The sequence below is a fragment of the Delphinus delphis genome, chromosome 8 (genome assembly GCF_949987515.2).
Source record: "Delphinus delphis chromosome 8, mDelDel1.2, whole genome shotgun sequence".
NCBI lineage: Eukaryota > Metazoa > Chordata > Mammalia > Artiodactyla > Delphinidae > Delphinus > Delphinus delphis.
Window position 1 is genome coordinate 31,481,429 of NC_082690.1, and position 25,740 is coordinate 31,507,168.

A 25,740-nucleotide genomic window follows, 5' to 3' on the forward strand; every position below is an offset into this window, starting at 1 on the left:
AAAAAATTTCAAAGTAACTTCCTCAAAAAGGAATTAGTCTCTACTCTTCTACACCCCTAATATCCAACATTTATCCCAAATATATTCAGAAAAGTTATATTAATTGTAAAACACTTCATGCTCTATTGTATTTACCAGTTTAACCATCTATTTGCATAAATCTTTGTGGCACCTAAACATATTAGCAATAGTTATCATTGTAAGCAAGGACTTTCACATCTGTATCTGCCATTAGATTACAAATTTCTTGAGCACAAGAATGTATCTAGTTTATTTTTCAGTATCCAAAATTAAATTTTTAATTTTGGATACTTAAAATTTTTAAGCATCCAAAATTTTTCTTAATAATTTTTCTTAATATTCTACTATGTGAAAATCATATTTGCCTGGATCTAACATATATCAAGCCTGTATTTTTTTTTAAATGCAACCCTTCATTAAAAAGTAAAATACTGAGAAAAAAATATTATTGAGTCCTACACAGGAGACTCTAAAAGATACCAAATTCTAGAGAATTCAGATAAGACACTGATACTATCTAATGCCCAAAGGATATGTCACTTTCTTTGCAAGACCAGACACTATTAACTCAATTTTTAGACTGAGAAACATGGCAGCATTTTAGAACAAGAGCCTCTCCATGCTAAGCCATGAAAACTACACGCCACAATGACATAAAACCTCACTCAAAATCAAGCCAACTTTGAACTATTAACAGGCTTCTCTCAGCATTTTATCCTGTCTTAGGTTCTTTTGAACTTATTTCCTGATTCTAAAACTCAAGCAGCACCTAGAAAATTCCTTCTATCAATCTTAGTATCCTTTTCACCTTCAAGACTCCCCTTGGCTTATGTCATTATGACCCTGGAACCAATATCAAATCTAGAAAGATACAACATAATGTATTATATGAAATATTTTTGAAGGCTTGCCTTACACTCTAATAGAATAGAAATTCATTTTGTAGCTTGAAAGCAGTTTTATTAGGAAAGAGTTCCATATTACAGTCATCCTCTGTCAAAGGCCTTTTCAACATGTTGATTTTCATTTTATATGCATCACTCCCACAGCATTTCATAATGCAAATTGGTCATTAAGCAGCAATAGTTGCAAATGAAACATAGCTCCTTTGACTGGTGCTATGCTTTGTTTATCATAATAATGGGTGAAGCTGATAAGAGGGTACATAAGAAGTTCTGTGCTAATGACATTATGAGTAGTGACAGGAATGAGTCACTTTCTCAAGCGAAAGTTCATTATAATCAAATATGGATTTTCACTATGATCTTTAAATATCACACATATATGGCTATTTTTATTAGTAAAAGTCCTTCAGGAAATACAGTTTTGAATTGCAAATGTTAAACATTACGGTCTGAACAACCGTTTCCAAGAAAACAATTATCGTCATCATATTTTGTTTGGAACATAATTATTGAAATCTAGCAAAGAAGACAGAGCAGCCTCTTACGGTAAAAACATTAAAATTTCCAAAGTCTTAGCGTTTTTGTTTTAATTAATTTTACTGAAGTATAGTTGATTTAAAATGCTGTGTTAATTTCTACTCTACAGCAAAGTGATTCAGTAATACATATATAAATTATCCAAAGTTTTCATTTGTTTAGATATATGAAATCATGCTATCAGTAAGAAAAAAACTGAAAGTGCTCATAACTTTTATATATTTACATAAACTCTGTAACTATATTACCTGCCATATTGTCTAGTACATCTGAGCCCCAGTCTCCTTGAAACACTGATGTTAAAATACTGTCAAATAAATGAAGTTCCTTTGCACCAACAATTTTGTCACGAAATAAGCGCCGCGCTTCATATGCCACAATTTCTAATACGTAAGCTAGAGGATGGTTTGAGGATCCTAAAAAAGGCAAAATTTTCTTTAATTATAATAAAATTCAAATGATTTAAAAATGGTCTGTTTCAACATAATATTAGAAAGAAATAGAGAATGAGAATCTACATACCATTATTTTGGCGTCAGATAAATAGAATAAAGGGAAAAAGAGTTAAAATTCATTTTGTTAATGAGTTGGTAAACTTTTTTGATTCTTTAAAGGATTAAACTCTATTATTTCTAGTTGTTCAATAAAAATATCAATCCCCAAGAGCATATTAAACATGCTTTGGCTACAAAGGATAACAATTACATTTTTTTCCAGATCAAGTTTTAATAGTGACAATCATACTTTAGGAGAGGAAGCATAATAAAATATCATAATTCTAATATCATGTTTAAATTTAATATTAACATTTTAATTTTTAAAATACTATAATTACAATACTCATTTATCTATTACAAATATAATATACATATACAGCATAAACACACACACACACAGACACACACAGTATGATATTCTAAAGAGAGATAAGTGATTTGAAATCATAAAAGCAAAACTTACCTCCTTCTAAATCATATCTGAATAAGCCAAGAACCCACTGGGTAAGGATGCAAGGAGTAAAGAAATAGTGGCTATAATCATCAACTGTAAATTTGGCCCGCACCTGAAAAAAATATAGTAAAAGATCTGTCTTCTCTCTTAAATATATAATCATGCTATAAATTTTTCAGTCACCTTAAATTCATAGGAATGTCAATTCCTACCAGTGGCTGGAACTGTATTTCAATATTACTTATTTCCTCAGTTATCTTGTATTCTATATTTTATGCATTTAAAAACAGTATCTAAGAGAGGTTGTTCATAAACTTCAACAAACTGTCAAAGGTTGTCCATGGAAAAAAATAAAATGAAAGGTTAAAAAGCCCTGCTAAAGAAAGGAATTCAAGGAAAGCTAACCTAAATTTTATAAAATGGTAGTTATAATTCCAAGGTGCTCATGGGCGTAAGACAGACCCATTTTATAATGGTGGGACCCACAGAGCTATCTTGTGTTCAAGAAATCATTAAACTTTTAACAAATCAAAGTGCCACAATATAACCAACGAGAGAAGAGCCTCTCCCTTCCTCTCTACGGATGGAGCTACTGCTCTTATTCTGGCGTTGACTGCCTAACATTTGAATTAATTTAGAAAAACATAGCTTTATTTTTCCCCACTTCTACTCCAATACTATAAAAAGCATCCTCCACAAACACTTCCATAACTTTCACATGCTATTCCCTTTACCCAAGAAGACCCTCTTTCACCTCCAGCCACTTTGTGAATTTCTCTTTATTTTTCAAACCTTAGACCACATTTCATCTCCTCTTAAAATTTACAATAGCCAGGACATGGAAGCAACCTAAGTGTCCATCGACATATGAATGGATAAAGAAGATGTGGCACAAATATACAATGGAATATTACTCAGCCATAAAAAGAAACGAAATTGAGTTATTTGTAGTGAGGTGGATGGACCTAGAGACTGTCATACAGAGTGAAGCAAGTCAGAAAGAGAAAAACAAATACCATATGCAAACACATATATATGGAATCTAAAAAAAAAAAAAAGGTTCTTAAGAACCTAGGGGCAGGACAGGAATAAAGATGCAGATGTAGAGAATGGACTTGAGAACATGGGGAGGGGGAAGGGTAAGCTGGGACGAAGTGAGAGAGTGGCATGGACATATATACACTGCCAAATGTAAAATAGCTAGTGGGAAGCAGCCGCATAGCACAGGGAGATCAGCTCAGTGCTCTGTGACCACCTAAAGGGGTGGGATACGGAGGGTGGGAGGGAGATGCAAGAGAGAGGAGATATGGGGATATATGTATATGTATAGCTGATTCACTTTGTTATAAAGCAGAAACTAACACACCATTGTAAAGCAATTATATACTCCAATAAAGATGTTTAAAAAAAAATCTACTACACACAACAAAGCTATTCACTCCCTCTTCCATGCTATCTCTACAACTGGTGCATATTGTTATTGATAGACTTACTACCCTGTGTTAATAGTTTATTTATATGATCAGGTTCCTCATTAGACTGTGCATTTCTAGGGAATAGTGACTCAGTCATCTTTGTATCCCTAGGACTAGCACTGGAAAGAGAAGGTACTCAATAAATATCTTCTGCATCCTTAATGCCTATTTTCAAGTATCACCCCACTTTATCAGAATATTTTAGACATTTCCTCACAGATAAAAGGAAAGAAATAAACATCAAGAACTACTCTCGGGTTTGAAGCCTGAAAGACAGAAACTGACAGAAGTCAGGAGAAAGATCTAGTTTTGGAAAGAAGATGAACCCCACTGTAAATAAACTAAATTTGAAATCAAAGCAGAATGACCATCTACCCACTGATTTATTCATTCAATACTTTTTGGGTGTCTATTAGAAACTATGCCAGAAGATACAATAATGAATAACACACACACAAACATCTATCCTCACAGAGTCACTCTCCAGTAGAAAAGTATAATAAACGACAGGAAAAGAAAGCCTGAGCATCAACACAAATCAGGATTAAAGGTAGCCCTTTGGAAGTAATACCAATAGACATGAAAACTACAATGTAAGTGAATATATACCTGTTCATACACTTGTACCATAGATCCTGCTAAGAGATAAATTTTTGATGAAGAACCCCAAATAGTATGATTCTTCAGATTTTTATGTAGAACTGGTTTCAGATATGCTCCATAAATTGTCTGTAATTGCTCTCTTTCCGGGTAACTAAGAAAAAGCATATAAGAAGTTGAAATAAATCAACATTCTAAACTACTATTTCTTTTAAGACTTTTTTAGATGTGGACCATATTTGAAGTCTTTATTGAACTTGTTACAATATTGCTTCTGTTTTATGTTTTGGTTTTTTGGCCACGAGGCATGTGGGATCTTAGCTCCCTGACCAGGGATCGAACCTGCACCCCCTGCATTGGAAGGCGAAGTCTTAACCACTGGACCACCAGGGAAGTCCCCTAAATTATTATTTTAATGTTAAGTTATAGCAATGGTTTTCAAACTGTGTGGTTTTCAAATTGTAAGGCCTAAATACCTCCAAGGTTTACTCAACGGCTAAGGCCAGGCTCACAGACCCTATTGTTACTTCAACTAAATCAGATCCCTAATTATCTGTTTTCAAATACTAAGGATTCTAATAGAGGATTCCAATGAAATTACTTAAAAACATAATTGTTTAAAAGACCACTGATCTTTAGAAAGGGCCAAAGGAAAATTCTGCTTAAGAAAAAGTATTTTGAATTAAGTATAGTCTGTACAAAGAACAGTAATCCACCTTAGAACTACAGAAGTAGAAAACAACAAATAAAATCAACCTGTTTCTCCCTAAGCAAAATCTATTTCAGTACAGCTTAATTGGTTGCTGTAACATTTCTAAAAGAAGAATGTTAATAGATGGGGGCAGTTTAGCATGAAAACACAAAAACAAGATTTTGTAAGGCAAAATAGAGGACCTAGCGTCATAAAATTCGAGTTCATGTAACAATTATGGACCATGGAGATGGATGGGTATGTTATGATTAATATTATAAGCCACTAAATGACCTAACTCTACTTTGTTAAAATTTAAATTCTCTTTTTAGTTATCTACATAAAATTTGATTGTATTTTTGCTTTAAATAACCCATAAAACATTTAAATCTAAAACCCACCGTTCAGATTCCTGAGATTGACATTTAGAGACAATACAAAGCAGTTGTTTTGTTTCTAATATATAACAAGCATTGATTAAAGCCTTCATCACCCTAAATTACTGCCTACAGTTTAGGAAGGATAGGAAAAAACTAACATCAGAGCTTAAGTTTGACTATTTTTATATTCTACATTTTGAAGTAATACCATTAATATATACCTTTCATAAAATGCAATGTATGTCTCCCTAAGTCAAAAAAATCTTTTAATACAATGATACGTACTCTACAGCACAAAGACGAACAATAGAAGTAAATCTGGTAGTAAGCTTATGTCTTCCCAGTCTTCCTCCAGCTGACACAGAAGCCACAATTTGAATATTTTCTAAACCAACCCATTCCAAATTTTCATCATAAAATCCTTGATATGTCAATACCTATTTGAAGATAAATATATTTAAGTGTTTTATGCTTAAGATTTTCTAATCATGATATATTTTGCATAAAATTCAATTGTTTCCAAATGCAATCATCATCAGAGGATTATGGTTACTGGGAAATGGGGGGAAGACAAACTGGGAGATTGGGATCAACATATACACACTACTATGTATAAAATAGATAACTAATAAGGACCTACTGTATAGCACAGGGAACTCTACTCAATACTCTATAATGACCTATATGGGAAAAGAATCTAAAAAAGAGTAGATATATGTATAGGTATATCTGATTCACTTTGCTGTACAGCAGAAACTAACACAACATTGTAAATCAACTATACTCCAATAAAAATTTTGTTTTTAAAGACTCTGTGTTCAATTAATGTTAGCTGAATTATCCTCATTTTTAAAATGCTTTTCAAATAAATGTTAAAATCCAGGTGATAGTATAAATCCACCAGCAATTATCAAAAAAAAAAAAAGTGAAAGAGGGCTTCCCTGGTGGCGCAGCGGTTGAGAGTCCACCTGCTGATGCAGGGGACACGGGTTCGTGCCCTGTTCCGGGAAGATCCCACATGCCGCGGAGCAGCTGGGCCCATGAGCCATGGCCGCTGGGCCTGCGCCCCCTGTCCGAAGCCTGTGCTCCGCAACGGGAGAGGCCACAGCGGTGAGAGGCCCACGTATGGCAAAAAAAAAAAAAAAAGTGAAAGAAATCAGGAGAAATATAAGGATAATATTTTTTCTATAAATATTTTATTATATTCTTCAGTTATATAGAAAAGCAAAATGTGAACCAAAATGAGTATATTAAGCTCTAATTTAGAATTTAGAGTTTCTAATGTGATGTAAATCACATAAAGAAAAAAAATCTTCCACAGTGACTGAAGCATGACTGAGGAAGTCTAACTGCTCTCAGAAGAATGCATACCTAAAAGAATGAAGCAAAAACTTCCCCAGCTCCAGCACCATCCCCAGCTTCTGCTTTTCTCCATTTTTTAGGAATAAAGGGTAGGTAAATGGTGTAGGGTAAAGGTTGTTTTTACTCTTTCTGTCATATATCATCTTGATGTAATACTAATCTTTAGATGGAGGAAGATCAAAGAAAGTAGCCCTGGAACAAGTGTGAGATGCTTCAAGAGTTTAATTTCCATGACACATGCTAGATAAAACTAGCCCTAAAATGGAAAGCAGATTTTCTATCTACAAGAAAAGTTAATGAAATTAAATTGTTTCCAATTATATCAAAACACTTCAAGTGATAAGACCCACCTGCTGCAGGAAAGCTACCAAAGTACTAGTCCCCCATTTATCAAGCTTGGGTAGGTTGATATCTTTTAAGTACAGAACAAGTCTCTCACAGTCTTTTGGTCTATACACTCGACCAGTGTTAGTACTGATTACCATGCAAGTCTGGCTCAGTTTCTGCAGGAGATGCCGAGAAGTAGTTTGCGCACTACAGTGAACTGTAGCAATTTGAGTGGACCGGAGTTGGGAAAAGGCATACCTGAGCAGCATCCTGAGAAAGATATAAAACATTTGACTTCACAAATGCAACCAATAAAATACTTTCTATATTCAATACAAAATTTCTATTTTTAAATATTTTAGTTTCTAAATTACATATGATGTTTAAGGGAAAAGTGGTAAAAATAGATACGGTTTCCATAACTATCCATAGCTATGAAGGTAAGCTTTCTAATTTTTAGAGTGGAAAAAGAATTAATTCATATTTTAAGGCATTCTTGGGACTCTTTCAGCAAAAAAAAAAAAAAAAATCACAGTTCACGGAAATAATTCAGTTTGAAAAAGTACACATAAAAAGTATTGTTTCCCCACAGTTGAAGGAAAGATTTTAAAATATTAAGTCCTCCAAGTTAAAAAAAAATTACTATGACTTTACAGAATTGTTTAATTATTACTAGAAATGTGAAAATAATAATCCATATTTCCTTTATTTCCAAAAAACTACACTCAGGAGGCACTAAAAATAGGTTGAATTCCACTGAATTAAAAGCTATTTTTAAATAGCTAACTTCAAGATTCATTTTTTATAACTATAGCATATAGTAGTTTGCGAGTACATCAGGTATTCATTTTTTATGATTGTACGCACAGATTCTTTTTAAGAGTATCTTCTTCTAATTCCATTGGAAAACACATAACTCGGCAGAAAAACAGGACATATTTTTCTCTATAGTCATATTATCTTTACAAGTAGTGACAATAAAGAGTCCTTCATGAAAATGTAAATGCTACTTTAACCAAAAAAAGGTAACGAAAGCTGTTAAATCATTTTAAAACAGGAGAGAAGCATAAATCCACAATATGCACCTCGATTAACATTTTTCTCCTCTTACCCTTTGCCACATCCTTCTGGTCCGACAAGAATAAATGACTGTTTAGTATCAGAACTTAACCAAGGTTTGAAATAATCTAGACCTCGTTGCATGTCAGGAGTCTGAATGACTGGAAGAGTTTGGCTATTACTGAAATCATCAGCAGACAAGTTTTCTGGCTTCTTCAGCACATAAGATGCTAATCGTCCTCTACTCAAGTCATAGTAGGTGTCCATTGGTTTGTGAGGGTCCGGAGGAGATACTCGTGCCCAATTAAAAACCTTAAGAGGAAAAAGTTGTGATAGGTTTTCATATACAGTGCTCCAAACAGAGTATGTGAAATTTTAATTCTTTAAAGTAAATCCTCCAAAGAGAATCATCTTACTTTAAAAATAAAAAAGTTCACATGCACTAAACTCACCTAATATCCTTAATAATTATAGTAACATTTTATCTGAAATATTACTCTCTGAATGATCATTTAAGCAAATAAAAGTCATCTGGTTCACACATATGTTGTATAAATATATTCAACTTTTAATTGAATTCTAATGAACACTAAATTACAAATTGTACAATGTAGGACTCCTAGACCTTTAATTTCCAGTACATTTTGGTACTGAACATTCCACTGTCACCACCACTGCTCTCAACTTGTTCTTCTTTCTTACACAAAAAACTGTTATCTGCACAGATACACAGCAGAGAGTTAGCCCCTAATGCCACTCTTCAACAGCTTTATTCTAAACTTTGGCAATAAAATGTCTGCTTAAAAGCAGCTTATAATATGACATTGAGTGGTAGCAATGAGAAGCATCTGGTAACAGAGGCAACAGAACAGCCATGGAAAGAAAAACAGAACAGAGAAAGCAATAAATGGTGATATCAATGAAACAAAGTGATAAAAATGCAGAACATAATGTTGGAGCCAACCCAAAGGAATATGTGTTCAAGTATTTCAACAGAGGCCAATAGGAAGAAATTCCTTAATATGTAAAATTTAGTTTTATAAACGTGGCTGAAATATACCTTTGCATTTAATAAAGAAAAGATTTATAATGATTACTCCATCCAAGCATTCCTAACTGCTAAAACTCTTCTGGTTAAAAAAAATGATTAAAAATATGTTATTTTAAGATTAAAAATGAATAAAATAATTATATTTATTTACATAGCTAAGTATCAAAAATATCTAACAAAAAAGGTATAGTCAGAACTTTAGCCTATTAAATATTTTATAAAATTTTAATATCATAAAATATCACAAACTAGTTCAATCAAAGGAGAAAATAAGTATACATGTACCTATGTACTTATACAGACGGTCCTCAACTTACAATGGCTCGACTTAAAGATTTTTCAAGTTTACAATAGGGCGAAAGTGATATGAATTCAGTAAACACCGTACTTTGAATTTTGATCTTTTCCCAGGCTAGCGATAATGTGGTAAGATACCTTCCTGTGATGGTGGGCAGTGGCAGTGAGTCGCAGCAAACTGCAGCTCGGGCAGTCAGCCACAAAATCACCAGGGTAAACAACTGATATGCTTACAACCATACTATTTTTCACTTTCTGTATAACAGTCAAGAAATTACATTCTATTTGACACTTTATTATAAAATAGGCTTTGTGTTAGAGGATTTTGCCCAAGTGTAGTCTCATGTACGTGTTCTGAGCACTTTAAGACAGGCTAGACTAAGTTATGATATTTGATAGGTTAGGTGTAGTGCATTTTCGACTTAGGATATTTTCAACTTATGATGGGTTTATCTGGATGTAACTCCATCATAATTCGAGGAAGATCTGTATATAAATGCATTATTATTGTATTAAATGCATAATTTCAAAATTTTAAAGTTCTATACCAAGGATCAATGAAAATTGACAAAAAATGTTGACTAAACATAGGCTTTAAATGTGTATTACCTCTTTGGTGAATTCCAGACGTGACTTCATGTTCAGATTTCCACCCAGCCCCCTTATGAGATTAATAATAAATTGATCATGATCTCTGCATCCATGGAGATGTGATAAACCATTCATCACAGTCCCAACCAAACTTGTTTCTACCACATAGTCATTCTGTTGATTGAAATCCATGTTACAGACAAAAGGTAAATATTAACCAGTAAATTAGAACCATACACAGATTGATGTTTACTTATCTTTTCAAGGATCATCTTTAAATTAATCCCCCTACTCAAGTTATAGAATGTTTAGATTTCAATTTATATACATAAACTTTGAAAATAAAAAGTAATCATAAAAACACAATTGTGTATTTCTAGCTGAAAGTGCTGGATTCCTCAAATAGATACACTGTTTGTTTACTTCCTAAACCTGAAGAATATTTTAAAAAATAAGGTAAATCAATGAGCATTGGTCTAAAAGTAATAGTCCCTCATTTCCTCTTGCTGATAGAAAAGAAGCTAGAGGCAAGGGCTAGATTAATGGCTCTGGACAAGAAAGAAAAGTAAAAGCAGGCTTAAAAACAATTTGGAACTTTTTCTCTACACGGAATTTTAAAATGAAACTTTTGGACTCTGGTGGTGTACATGATTTTGATCTGTGGGCCTTTGGGGCCCTGTGTAACTGCCAGGGAGTTAGAAGAGGAAAGCATTCTCATTCTTTCTCTAAGTATTTGCTGAGAACCAATTATGCATTAGGATCTGTATGTGGTGCTAGGTATTTTTTTTAAAAGGTGAATTAAACAGAGCAATTGTCTTAATGGAAGTCAAGTCTAGTAGAGGAGATGGTTAATACATTGTGGCAGAAGCTATAGAGCAGAGGAAGAGTGTATTCTGAGAAAGGATAACTCAGATTGCGGGCTCAAGGTCTCTTTGAAAAAGGTGACATTTAAGCTAACATTAAAAGAATGAGATCTATCTGACATGCAGAGAACACAGCATATGCAATGGTAAGCCACTGGCGTAGTTAAGAACTTAAAAGACGCTTATGCCTGAGTAAGCAAAGGAAGAGCGGTTCAAGTCAGAAAGGTAGGCAAGGGCCAGGGTATGTGCAATTGTACAGGCCGTGGTAAGGAGTGCAAATTTTATTTTCAGTGCCTTTAAACGTTAAAAGAATAAAACGACCCAATTTAAATTTTTTTAAAAAAGCACTCTGCCTGCATAATAAATATTTTTCAAAGAATGGAGAAATAGGTGGAAAAATGGGAAAAAGGGAGGAGATGAGTAGAAATCCAATGGCTTAGGCCATACTAAGAGTTCTAGGCTTTAAAGGCAAGATAAAGGAAACGTACATATTTTCTTCTAGATTGCCTGATTTGCTAAATACAAGAAAGTAAAGCTCTAGTTATAAATAAAATCAGCACTTGACTAGAGCATTCATTATAGTATATCTCTCAAAATCTGAACATGGTGAACAAAGCACAGAATAAAGAAAGAAGGAACACTCAACACATAAAAAAAAATTCAAAAAATAACAGGGAACTGACCTCAGAACAGAATTAGTTTATTTTCTAACTGAATCTTTGGTATCCACTCTATGGTTTAATAGTCTTATCCTGTTATCATTTCTATAGTCACAAACCCCTTTTTTAAAATACATTCTATCTAGTATTATATTTCTCATTCTAACACTAACAGCATGCAAGTAAATGACCTCAAGGTATTTGCATTGGAGAGTCCTGTTAGGCTCTGTATGTTTTATATTAATGAAATAACAACACACCTACTGAACAGGTGCTACAAACATAGGCATCAGGTGTTTAATTAAGCTCATATACTCTGATTCACTACTCTGTTATTAACAAACTTTGGTTCTGGGGATACAACAAGGACTATAACAGGCTTAGTCCTTGCCCTCAAGGTGCTTATCGTTGAATGAAAGCAATTATAATATAGTTGAAGGACACAGTACATTGCTGCAGAAGCACAAAGAGGTAGACAGCTCAGTCATACTGAGGGCTGGTGGGAGTGGTTCTTCCCTGAAGTCTCCAGGAAAACCTATCTCATTTGCATCATTTCCTCCCAAATCCCTACTCCTCCATCATTCATCCTTACAAAAAAAGTTTAGAAAACTAACGTGAGATTGACATTTCGCTACATGATTTGTTCAACCCCAAGTACTGACCTCTAAATCAAGTTCAGATTAATAATCGGATACTTAAAAAAAAATCCTCATTGCTATTTATTTCCTCTATTTTTATATGTTCATGTTTTTTATAAAAGCAATGACATAAAAAAAAAACCAAGAAAATTTGAAAAAATCATGTAGATACATGAAAATTGTCTTCTTTGCACGCTAAACTTCTATTCATGCTTCAAATTCAAAATTAAATGTGATCTCCTTTTTTAAAATTCTCCTAGAAGGCAGCAATACTCTCTTCATCCTGTTATATTGTTATTATCTTTTTACATGTCATTTTCCTCCATGAGACAAACCCTTCGCAGGGATAGTGATTGTCCTGTTAATGTTCACCTCACAAAGTCTTGTCTAGGGCGTCTATTAGATATTCAATAAATTTTTGTTGAATAAACAAATGTTTTAATAATGTTATAAATAACTCACCATTCTTTCTCTACTTTAGTATTAACTTGTCATTATTTTTAGCATGACATATATGCAGATATTTATTGACACAGTAAAATGTGACAGCAAGATGGGTTTGCTAGTAAAACTTAGAAAGGCATTCCAATGTTCAAGATTTTTAGGCAAGCAGTGCAAGCTATCGTGGATGGAAGAATTAAAGTGTTTTAAGACTAACACAATAAAAAGTTATAACATGAAATACAGTGGGACAGCAATGAAGACATCTACCCCTCACTCCACCCTCATATTCTGTCAGAGCTCTTATACTAAAAAGCAGTTAAATGTAAGCAACACTCAATCATTATACTTCTTGCCTAAATAATTATGAAATATTATAATTATCTTACCTGCTTTAGAACCCATTGTAAAGCCTTTTCAAAATAATCCCCAATCCAGTTTTCAAGATTATTTCTATATTTAGGAGGCTGGTTCCTCAACCAAGATTTTATCAGAGAATTAAGATCTGTCTCTTCATCACTGAAACACATTAACAAACATGTAAGAAACTAGTTAGAAAGAAATTGTGAATTTACTTTCAAAATAAATTTCTGCTCCAGTAAACATTCTACACATGTACTCTGTCTGATAGTATGTGAGAATTCACTTTATTTACTTCCGTATATGTATATGTGTATATATTACTTCTACATATATATACATATTGTGTGTATACATTACTTCTACATATATACACATATACAGGTATATATATATATATTATATATATGTCATTTTCTATAAAATAAAGCAAATAAATTTCATCTATATCATTATAAGTATAGATTAAAGCAGAATTACACAACTACAAGTTAGCCAAAAAGTGGTCTAAACCCTTCCTATCCAAAGTGTGGTCTACAGAATCCCAAGTCCCACCCCAGACTTAATGAAGCAAAATCTTCACTTTAACAATATCCCTGGGTGATTCAAATGCACATTAAACTTCAAGCTGCACTGCATCTTAATGCAGATCTTTAAAAGTACTTTTTCTTTTTCTGTCCCCAAAAAAGCCAAACACCTAAATTCCCATGCCACTACTGAAACTAGAAGATCATCCTAAAGTAAAATATAATTTTTTTAGCAAATCATTTAATTATATGAGGAACAACCAATGATTGAAATTAAACATAATATAGACATCTTATTCAAAATTATATGTTGCATATTTATAAAAATTATAGTAAAAACAACTCATAATTAATAATTTTAGAAGTTACAAGGGCTCACAATTTTATCATTTTTCCCATCTTCTACCAGTGTTTCATAGCAACACGAGTAAATACTGAGTCCCTGAATTTCTCCTCCCATATTTCTATCCAGTTTAATAAGCAAAAGAAAAAATGAAAAGATCAAAGGTAAATATTTAAATTACATTTGATAAGCTCAAAACAGACAAAGCAAAGATGCTAAACTCCTTCAGAATAAAGACTTTGTTGTCACAGTATCTCCTCAGTGCCCATGGCAACTACATGTCTTGGTTTGTCTAAGACAATCTTGATTTATATCAGTTATCCCAGCATAATTAATAGCATTCACTTTCATTATTAAAAGGTCTTCATTTGGCCTATTGCATAGCAAGTGCAAATATCTGCTGAAGAAATGAATAAAACCTAAAACTAAGGTACAATCTAATCAAAAGGCAACTAAAAATAATTAATATGTTTTTGTATTTTACATGAAATCATATATATTCATTATGCCTCTCACAAACAATATCTGGTTCACCAACAATGTTCAAATCCTCTACAGCAACATGCAGCTATACAGGCATATTGCTCTACAATATGGCATTCTACTTACCCCTTATTTCATTTATATTCTAGCTTATAATTGCTGTTATATTTATATTATCTCCTTTGTGAACGTATGCTCCATAAAGACAAGCTCTTCATAAATATAAGCCCTTCATAACTGTTAGCTTTACTCCTTTCTTGCTGTCTCTCCTAAAATGCCTAACTTAACATCATATAGGTAATGGGCATTCAATAAATATTTTAAAATTTAGTGATAAACATCCCTTTTATCCTATTTTTCTCACAAGATTATAAGAATACATTGAATAAATAAGATAAATTGTGTGAGATACTGCTATAAAAGCTATAAACCCAATGCTGTATTATTTTTTAAATAATACCTCAAAATATTAATTGGGAGTTTACGGCTAGTTTAATATAAATGTTTCCTATAATACTATCAAAGAAGTAAGCAATTAAATAATTTTGGAAACAATCTGAATGAACTTGATAACCCTACCATGTGTCATATAACATCGAAAATGGTTTCAAATGATTCTAAAAGAGTAGAGAACTTTATATAGACAGATAAATATGAAATTCTAAAACATAAATTCAAAAGGTAAAAGAAAACTTTCTAATTACTCATTTTGGGAAGAAACTGGCTCAAATATCCATGTTTTAGTATGTGACTACTGTATATGAAATCTAAAATCAGTTTGTTATTTATTTTTGCTCTTCAAGCTTCTTCCAAATACACTGAAGAAAGAAAATATTAAGTAAAGAAGTTTCCAATTTGTAAAACTTCTCTGAACTCAATCATAATATTTAAATAAAAGTTATAGAAAAAAGAAGAAAACAAATACTTGCTGTTTCATTTAAGTAAACAAAAAATAATTATTTAGTAATTGTGATACAACTACACTGCTGAAATAATTCAACTGCAATAAACAGGAACTCTCTGAATGAATTAAAACCTAACAAACAAAAAGAAGTTAATAAGAATGAGGAAAACAAATATTCACACATTACCCATACATTACTTATTTCACTTAGCTGTAAAACCAAAATAATAATTGAAGAATATTCTAATACAGTGTATGCAAATGCTCTCACCTAAGAAAGATCATTCCCATTCTAGATATTGTGGCTGGTGAGGCACAACTTAAATCATGAGTTTCAAATACAAAGTTAACATTTGGGCCAAACTGAATCCTTTCTCCACTGGGCATAGTGAGTAATCGATTATCATCCAGAACAGAATTCAGAGATTCTATCCATTCAGGGTCAATATCACCATCACAGATTATCCATGAGCTGACATCTATTTTCAAACAAAAAAAGTAGAGATAAAAATAAATGCAATGATAATAATTAAAAATAAAGAATAAAATAATTATCACTTATTCTTTAGAAGTAATTTCCATATTATTTTATACTTCTGAAGCCAAATATAAAGAACAAAAAGTTGAACAAGTTGAAATTTTTCATGTGAATTAACACAATACAAATGTGTGGAGAACCCATGGGCAATCCTGGCTCAGCTGGTCAGAGACCCAGTTATATACCCTGTAATAAGGCTCTATTGATCTATGAACATACAGAACTGGATTCTCAGTAAAAGAAAACATGGTTTGCAAGACCTAGGTATTTCTATTTCCACAAGCTTGTGAGATATTCCTTAGACTTTTGTCTTCTACCATGTCATTAGAATGTATGAATGCTTGCTGTGTAATAGCACTTTTAGAAAATATGAGAAACCTACTCCTTAGTGTCCTACATGAGAACTAAAAAATACACCACCACCAAATTTCTTTGATATATAAAAAGGTGACTTCAGAGGGGAGAAGCAGTGAACAAGTTGTGTACACAAGTCTTTCCAAAACAAACTGTTTTTAATATATATTTCCTAAGACGAAAGTGGTTTCAAGTTGTTCTTGGACCTTTGAAACAATTCAAAGAAGAAAATATCCCCCATAAAAGTGTGAGAAACAGGTATATCTGGTTTTTATTTAGTGTGATAATATCAACTACATTGAAAATGAAGACACTATACACTGAAAATTCCTTCCAATGTCTTAAGACATTCTAAACCTTTCATTCACTGGCTTAGGAAAACAACTATTAATTAAATTATGATCTAACAAAAAGTAGGGAGTCTAACCAAGAATTCTGTTAAACACCAAGCCAAAAAATTTAGACCAGAAAGTCTACTATTTTATGACTCAAATTTTCAAAATTATTGAAAGCACTGTATTCAAACTGATAAGTTCAGACACACATACCAATTTTAATCCTAAATAAAAACTTATCTTGCTTATTTATGAGGTATTATAATATCAGTTCAGCAATCAAAGATATTATTTTATTCAGTAGATTAATCTAGCTGTAAACTACATTTCACCCAGATTACTCTGAGTTTCTATTATAATAAAAGTTGCTATGGAATAACAGGTAAAAATGATAGCATGTCTTCACCCCTCCAAAGTAAAATATCAAAGTAGATCACTATACGGCAGTTTATGGTCATGTATAAGACTTGAAAAGGATAGCATTATAGACAACCTCTATCATCCTCTAAAAATTATTAAATAAATCAATAAATCACACAATAGAGACCAACCTTGAGGTTCTCGAACTACTTGGCGAGCACTATTTGTCAAAACACCATCAGACCATTCCCTTGTATCCATGTCAATATGGCCTAATAATTGATGTCTAGGCATAGCTTTGGGATTCATGGTATATTGTTTTACCACTTTGCCAATTTTACAAAGTGCTGCCCTTAACATTCTCCAAAGAGTTGATTTTCCAGCACCACTTGGACCAACAATAACAACTCCCATCCTCTGGCGTAATTGTTCATACAATTCTAAAGCCTTCTTGATCTAGTAGAAAAGAAACATGTTCATATATGATTTATAGTGTACAATCAAACACAGTTCTACTCTCATTCGACAACAGTTGTTCTATTTCAAACATAAATTAAGCCTTTTGTTTCTTCAGTGGAAGATAAAGCCTTAAAATAGAAGAATTACTAAACAAATCTGAATATATTTACAACATGATCTTTAAATTCATATTTCTTTAAAAAAAAGAAGTATGCTTTCCAAGTTGATAATACAATATGTTCACTATTGTCTTCACTCACTCATTCATTCAAATAAAATATACTAAATATTTTATTCACTTTGCTAATTCATTCATTCATTTATACCCCTGAGGAAAAAGTATTCATTTTGAACATGTATTTGTGCTACATAAAAAGACCTACGAAAGTGAAGTTCTCCTAAGAAATTGTCAAAGTTAAACTAAATCATACATAATCAACTATCAAAGACACATATGATGGATCTATTACATGCCAGGCTCTGTAACAGGCACTAGGAATAAAATGGTAAAACAGACATGGATCCCACCTTTCATGGAGACTACTATCTGGTGGGGGAGAATCAAATATTAATATTAATCAAATATTAATCAAGTGTGCAACTTAACATTAAATATGTATATACAACAAAGGTAAGGAAAGCACATAGCAAGGGGACCTAATTTGGACTTGAAAATTAGGGAAGGCTTTCATGAGTGAGTAAGATTTAAGTTGAAAGATGAAAGATAAGTTGAAAGATAAAAGATAAAGATAGTTAATAAAGAATTAACTAGGAGAAAGGATCAATATATTATGAAGTATTCTTGACAGTTACCTGATTGGATATGATTTCATAGTTGGCCTCCTCAAAGACTTGCTTTAATGCAGCATTCAGTTCATCATATTCTACTTCTTTAAAGTCAATTCCAGGAAACACATCTTTAATCAGTGCATCAAACCGAGTGCAATCAGCAAATGTAAACTTTGACATTGTATTAAGCCTCAGTGCTTGTACCACAATATGACTTTCATTAACTAGAGAAAAAGTTTCATTTTAAAATTATTAGTTATGAATCTAATGACTATAAAAAGTCTTTACGTGCCTTGATATGCATTATTAGTAATTAAATGATGCACTAGAATTTAGTAACATTTAAAGACATATGCTATCATGCGAATTGGCAAGCTTACTTAACTATCTTTTAACTGCTGAAAAACAAGTATTACTGAGTTTTGGACTATTTTTCATAGAATTTGAATCCCAGGGTACCCAGACTTTAATTAATAATAAAAATCATTAACACATTTCTTTGCATAGTACTTTACCATTCTGATGTAATCCTTATAACAACTGTATAGAGTAAGGAAGTATTTCTATTATTATTCCAATTTTACACGAGACCATTAAGTCTCTAAGGGTTTAAATGACTTATCTGAGAGAGCTCAGCATTAAGTATTATAGGTGGCATTTAATTCCAGATTTAGGTATCTTTCCAAATATACCAGCATATTTGCCTCGCAGAGATTTTTGTCCTAAAACTAAAAACTAACAAACTGAGCAAAACTCTTTGATCAGTGTTGCTCAAAACTGGTTCATAAATCTATTCTTAAACCAAATGTAAATACTAATATTGTCAGATTCTTATTTTTTCAAGGATATTAGCTATTAATTGATCAGACACCTATATAAAGGCAAGAAACTATTTTTAGTATGGTATTTCTCTATAATTGTTTAATATTTCTATCTTTAAATATATATAAAGAGGCTTGGCTGCACTAGAGTTTATTTAAAGCACTGAACTCATAAGTAAGCCATCTTTATTTACTACAGGTATGGTTTATATATTTCATGAAAATCACCAGAGATAGACAACTGAAAAATGGTAATCTAAGTACTTCAACAAATACCTTATCTGCCCTGGTATATGCCAACCTAATAAAAAAGCTGTAGTTTCCTTTTTTAAGATGTATATTTTGACCATTTAAAGTCCAAATAGGTAATTTCATGTAGTCTTCTTTCTTATGTTATCTTATTTTCATGGTGATTTAACTTAAATTTGGATAGCAACCTAGAGGCTGAATATTCAGCCTTTCATGAAGGCAAACATCAATTGGTGGGGGTAATAACTTACTTTATATAAATGGGGAAAAAAGTGGTAAAGTATAAAAAAATATGCATGAGTCCATACTGATCTGAATAAATGATTTAATAAATACATCATGGAAAAGAAGAGACAAATCTTCTTTACAGAAGAGTTTCAAATTATATAAGCAGATACTCCCCCCCCCTAAGAGATGGAGCTTAATCCTTGCCTCCTCACTTTCAAGGTGAGCTAGATTTAGTAACTGGCTTCCAAAGAAGAGAGTCAGGAAAGGGGAAAATAACAACTTTACAGTAGAGAAACCTGGAAAACATTAACATAAGTAATGAAGGTGAACATCACCAGTGATGTCAAAAGGTTATTATGTACCCACTAAAATGAATTAAAAAGGGCACTCCACCTCTGCAGTATTTTTTTCCAAATGTTCACAACTCAATTAAATCATGAGTTAAATATCAGAAAAAAAACCCAGACTGAGGAAGAGTCTACATGATATCTGACTAGGACCCTGTCAGGGTCATGAATACAAAAACAGACTGAGAAACTGTCACAGAGCAGAGGAGACTTAAGGAGACAGGACAACTTAATACAACATGGCACCCTAGATTCAATCTTGGAACAGAAAGAGGACATTAATGATAAAGCAGGTGAAATCCAAATGAAGTCTGGAACTTAGTTAATAGTAATGTACCAGCCTCAGTTTCCCAGTTTTGACAAATGTACCACAGCAAATAAGAGGGAAATGATGGAAATGCTAACTTCGCAAATTTACTGTAATAAATCTAAAATTATCCTTTGCTCCAAGGTACTTTTGGGACTTCCCTGATGGTCCAGTGGATAAGACTCCACACTCCCCAACACAGGAGGCCTGAGATAATTCCCTGGTCGGGGAACTAGATCCCACATGGATGCCGCAACTAAGAGTTCACATGCCACAACTAAGAAGCCCTCATGCCACAATGAAGAAGCCAACATGCCGCAACTAAAGAGGCCACATGCCGCAACGAAAAGATCCCGCGTGCCATAACGAAGATCCTGCGTGCTGCAACTAAGACCCAGAGCAGCTTCAATAAATTAATTAATCTAAAAAAAGGTATTTTTATAATCTTAAAATATTTCTTTAAAAGGGTAATTTTGGAGCCTGAACCAAGATGGGGGAGTAGAAGGATGTGCTCTCACTCCCTCTAGCGAGAACATGAGACTCACAACTAACTGCTGAACAGTCATCAACAGGAACACACTGGAACTCACCAAAAAAGATACCCCATATGCAAAGACAAAGGAGAAGCCACAATGAGACAGTACAAGGGGCACAATCACAATAAAACAAAATCCCATAACTGCTGGGTGGGTGACTCACAGACCGGAGAACACTTATACCACAGAAGTCCACCCACTGGAGTGAAGGTTCTGAGCCCCACGTCAGGCTTCCAAACCAGGGGGTCTGCCAATGGGAGGAGGAATTCCTAGAGAATCAGACATTGAAGGCTAGCGAGATTTGATTGCATGACTCTGACAGGACTGGGGGAAACAGAGACTCCACTCTTGGAGGGCACACACAAAGTAGTGTGCACATCGGGACCAAGGGGAAGGAGCAGTGACCACAGGAGAGACTAAACCAGACCTACCTGCTAGTGTTGGAGGGTATCCTGCAGAGGCAGTGGGTGGCTGTGGCTCACCGTGAGGACAAGGACACTGGCAGCAGAAGTTCTGGGAAGTACTCCTTGGTGTGAGTCCTCCCAGAGGTCGCCATTAGCCCCACCAAAGAGCCTGCAGGTTCCAGTGTTGGCTCGCCTCAGGCCAAACAACCAATAGGGTGGGAACCCAGCCCCACCTATCAGCAGACAAGTGGATTAAAGTTTTACTGAGCTCTGCCCACCAGAGCAACAGCCAGCTCTACCCACCACCACTCCCTCCCATCAGGAAACTTGCACAAGACTCTTAGATAGCCTCAACCAGCAGAGGGCAGACAGCAGAAGCAAGAACTACAATCCTGCAGCCTGTGGAACAAAAACCGCATTCACAAAAAGATAGACAAGATGAAAAGGCAGAGGGCTATGTACCAGATGAAGGAACAAGATAAAACCCCAGAAAAACAACTGAATGAAGTAGAGATAGGAAACCTTCCAGAAAAAGAATTCAGAATAATGATAGTAAAGATGATCCAGGACCTCGGAAAAAGAATGGAGGCAAAGATTGAGAAGATGCAAGAAATGTTTAACAAAGACCTAAAAGAATTAAAGAACAAACAAACAGATTGAAAAATAAAATAACTGAAATGAAAAATACACTAGAAGGAATCAATACCAGAATAACTGAGGCAGAAGAACGGATAAGTGAACTGGAAGACAGAATGGTGGAATTCACTGCCACAGAACAGAATAAAGAAAAAAGAATGAAAAGAAATGAAGACAGCCTAAGAGACCTCTGGCACAAGATTAAACACAACAACATTCACACTATAGGGGTCCCAGAAGGAGAAGAGAGAAAGAAAGGAGCCGAGAAAATATTTGAAGAGATTATAGTCAAAAACTTCCCTAACATGGGAAAGGAAATAGCCACCCAAGTCCAGGAAGCACAAAGAGTCCCATACAGGATAAACCCAAGGAGAAACACGCCAAGACACATAATAATCAAATTGGCAAAAATTAAAGACAAAGAAAAATTATTGAAAGCAGCAAGGGAAAAATGACAAATAACATACAAGGGAACTCCCATAAGGTTAACAGCTGATTTCTCAGCAGAAACTCTATAAGCTAGAAGGGACTGGCAGGACATATTTAAAGTGATGAAGGGGAAGAACCTACAACCAAGACTACTCTACCAGCAAGAATCTCAGTCAGGTTTGATAGAAAAATGAAAAGCTTTACAGACAAGCAAAAGCTAAGAGAATTCAGCACCACCAGACCAACTCTACAATGAATGCTAAAGGGACTTCTCTAGGTGGGAAACACAAGAGAAGAAAAGGACCTACAAAAACAAACCCAAAACAATTAAGAAAATAGTCATAGGAACATACATATCGATAATTACCTTAAACGTGAATGGATTAAATGCTCCAACCAAAAGACACAGGCTTGCTGAATGGATACAAAAACAAGACCCATATATATGCTGTCTACAAGAGACACACTTCAGACCTAGGAACACATACAGACTGAAAGTGGGGGATGGAAAAAGATACTCCATGCAAATGGTAATCAAAAGAAAGCTGGAGTAGCAATATTCATATCAGATAAATAGACTATAAAATAAAGAATGTTACAAGAGACAAGGAAGGATACTACATAATGATCAAGGGATCAATCCAAGAAGAAGCTATACCAATTATAAATATATATGCACCCAACATAGGAGCACCTCAATACATAAGGCAACTGCTAACAGCTATAAAAGAGGAAATCAAGAGTAACACAGTAAGAGTGGGGGACATTAACCCCTCACTTACACCAATGGACAGATCATCCAAAATGAAAATAAATAAGGAAACAGAAGCTTTAAATGACACAATAGACCAGAGAGATTTAATTGATATTTATAGGACATTCCATCCTAAAACAGCAGATTACACTTTCTTCTCAAGTGCACATGGAACATTCTGCAGGATACATCACATCTTGGGTCACAAATCAAGCCTCAGTAAATTTAAGAAAATTGAAATCATATCAAGCATCTTTTCTGACCACAACGCTATAAGATCAGAAATGAATTACAGGGAAAAAAACATAAAAAACACGAACACATGGAGGGTAAACAATATATTACTAAATAACCAAGAGATCACTGAAGAAATCAAAGAGGAAATCAAAAAATACTTAGAGACAAATGACAATGAAAACACAACGATCTAAAAACTATGGGATGCAGCAAAAGCAGTTTAAGAGGGATGTTTATAGCTATACCAGCCTACATCAAGAAACAACAAACATCTCAAATAAACAATCTAACCTTACACCTAAAGGAACTAGAGAAAGAAGAACAAACAAAATGCAAAGTTAGCAGAAGGAAAGAAAGCATAAAGATCAGAGCAGAAATAAATGAAATAGAAAGAAAGACAACAATGACAACAATAGCAAAGATCAATAAAACTAAAAGCTGGTTCTTTGAGAAGATAAAGAAAATTGATAAACCATTAGCCAGACTCATCAAGAAAAAGAGGGAGAGGACCCATATCAACAAAATTAAAAATGAAAAAGGAGAAGTTACAACAGACACCGCAGAAATACAAAGCAACCTAAGAGACTACTACAAGCAACTCTATGCCAATAAAATGGACAACCTGGAAGAAATGGACAAATTCTTAGAAAGGTATAATCTTCCAAGACTGAACCAGGAATAAATAGAAACTATGAACAGACCAATCACAAGTAATGAAATCCTCCAAAAAACAAAAGTCCAGGAACAGATGGCTTCACAGGTGAATTCTATCAAACATTTAGAGAAGAGCTAACACCCATCCTTCTCAAACTCTTCCAAAAAACTGCAGAGGAAGGAACACTCCAAAACTCATTCTTTAGGGCCACCATCACTGTGATACCAAAACCAGACAAAGATACTAGAAAAAAAGAAAATTACAGACCAATATCACTGATGAATATAGATGCAAAAGCCTCAACACGGCTTCCCTGGTGGCACAGTGGTTGAGAGTCCACCTGCCAATGCAGGGGACACGGGTTCGTGCCCTGGTCCAGGAAGATCCCACATGCCACGAAATGGCTGGGTCTGTGAGCCATGGCCGCTGAGTCTCCGCGTCCGGATCCTGTGCTCCACAACGGGAGAGGCCACAGCAGTGAGAGGTCCGCATACCGCAAAAAAAACAAAAAAGGCTCAACAAAATACTAGCAAACAGAATCCAACAACACATTAAAAGGATCATACACCATGATCAAGTGGGATTTATCCCAGGGATGCAAGGAGTCTTCATTATAAGCAAATCAATCAATGTGATACATCATATTAACAAATTGAAGAAGAAAAACCATATGTTCATCTCAATAGATACAGAAAAAGCTTTTGACAAAATTCAACGCTCACTTATGATAAAAACTCTCCAGAAAGTGCACATAGAGGGAACCTTCCTCATCATAATAAAGGCCATATACAACAAACCCACAGCAAACATCATTCTCAATGGTGAAAAACTGAAAGCATTTCCTCTAAGATCAGGAACAAGACAAGGATGTTCACTCTCACCACTATTATTCAACATAGTATTGGAAGTCCTGTCCATGGCAATCAGAGAAGAAAAAGAAATAAAAGGAATACAAATTGGAAAAGAAGAAGTAAAACTGTCACTGCTTGCAGATGACGTGATACTATACATAGAGAATCCTATAGATGCCACCAGAAAACTACTAGAGCTAATCAATGAATTTGGTAAAGTTGTAGGATACAAAATTAATGCACAGAAATTTCTTGCATTCCTTTATAGTAATGATGAAAAATCTGAAAGAGAAATTAAGGAAACACTACCATTTATCATTGCAACAAAAAGAATAAAATACCTAGGAATAAACCTACATAGGGAGACGAAAGACCTGTATACAGGACACTAAAAGACACTGATGAAAGAAATCAAAGATGATACAAACGGAGAGATATACCATGTTCTTGGACTGGAAAAATCAATATTGTGAAAATGACTATCCTACCCAAAGCAATCTACAGACTCAATGCAATCCCTATCAAATTACCAATGGAATTTTTTACAGAACTAGAAAAAAATATCTTAAAATTTGTATGGAGACACAAAAGACCCCAAAGAGCCAAAGCAGTCTTGAGGGAAAAAAGCGGAGCTGGAGGAATCAGACTCCGTGACTTCAGACTATACTACGAAGCTATAGTAATCAAGACAATATGGTACTAGCACAAAAACAGAAACACAAATCAATGGAACAAGATAGAAAGCGCAGAGATAAACCCATGCACCTATGGTCAGTTAATCTATGACAAAGGAGGCAAGGATATTCAATGGAGAAAAGACAGTTTGTTCAATAAGTGGTGCTGGGAAAACTGGACAGCTACATGCAAAAGAAGGAAATTAGAACACTCCCTAACACCATACACAAAAACAAACTCAAAATGTATTAGAGACCTAAATATAAGACTGGATACTATAAACCTCTTAGAGGAAAACATAGGAAGAACAC

The 25,740-nt window shown here is 34.0% G+C and overlaps 1 protein-coding gene across 1 annotated transcript in view; it reads right to left on the reverse strand.

Annotated features, from left to right (window-relative positions):
- The window catches only part of DYNC2H1 (dynein cytoplasmic 2 heavy chain 1), a 366,248-nt gene that overhangs the window by 265,544 nt on the left and 74,964 nt on the right, over window positions 1–25,740 (reverse strand). Inside the window, exons 37-47 of the mRNA XM_060018033.1 lie at window positions 18,325–18,524; window positions 17,244–17,508; window positions 15,737–15,944; window positions 13,238–13,367; window positions 10,266–10,421; window positions 8,361–8,620; window positions 7,273–7,519; window positions 5,846–5,997; window positions 4,499–4,643; window positions 2,424–2,526; window positions 1,712–1,879 (exon numbers count right to left, since the gene is read on the reverse strand). Of these exons, the coding sequence (XP_059874016.1) occupies window positions 1,712–1,879; window positions 2,424–2,526; window positions 4,499–4,643; window positions 5,846–5,997; window positions 7,273–7,519; window positions 8,361–8,620; window positions 10,266–10,421; window positions 13,238–13,367; window positions 15,737–15,944; window positions 17,244–17,508; window positions 18,325–18,524 (2,034 nt within the window). The remainder of the gene's footprint in view (window positions 1–1,711; window positions 1,880–2,423; window positions 2,527–4,498; window positions 4,644–5,845; window positions 5,998–7,272; window positions 7,520–8,360; window positions 8,621–10,265; window positions 10,422–13,237; window positions 13,368–15,736; window positions 15,945–17,243; window positions 17,509–18,324; window positions 18,525–25,740) is intronic.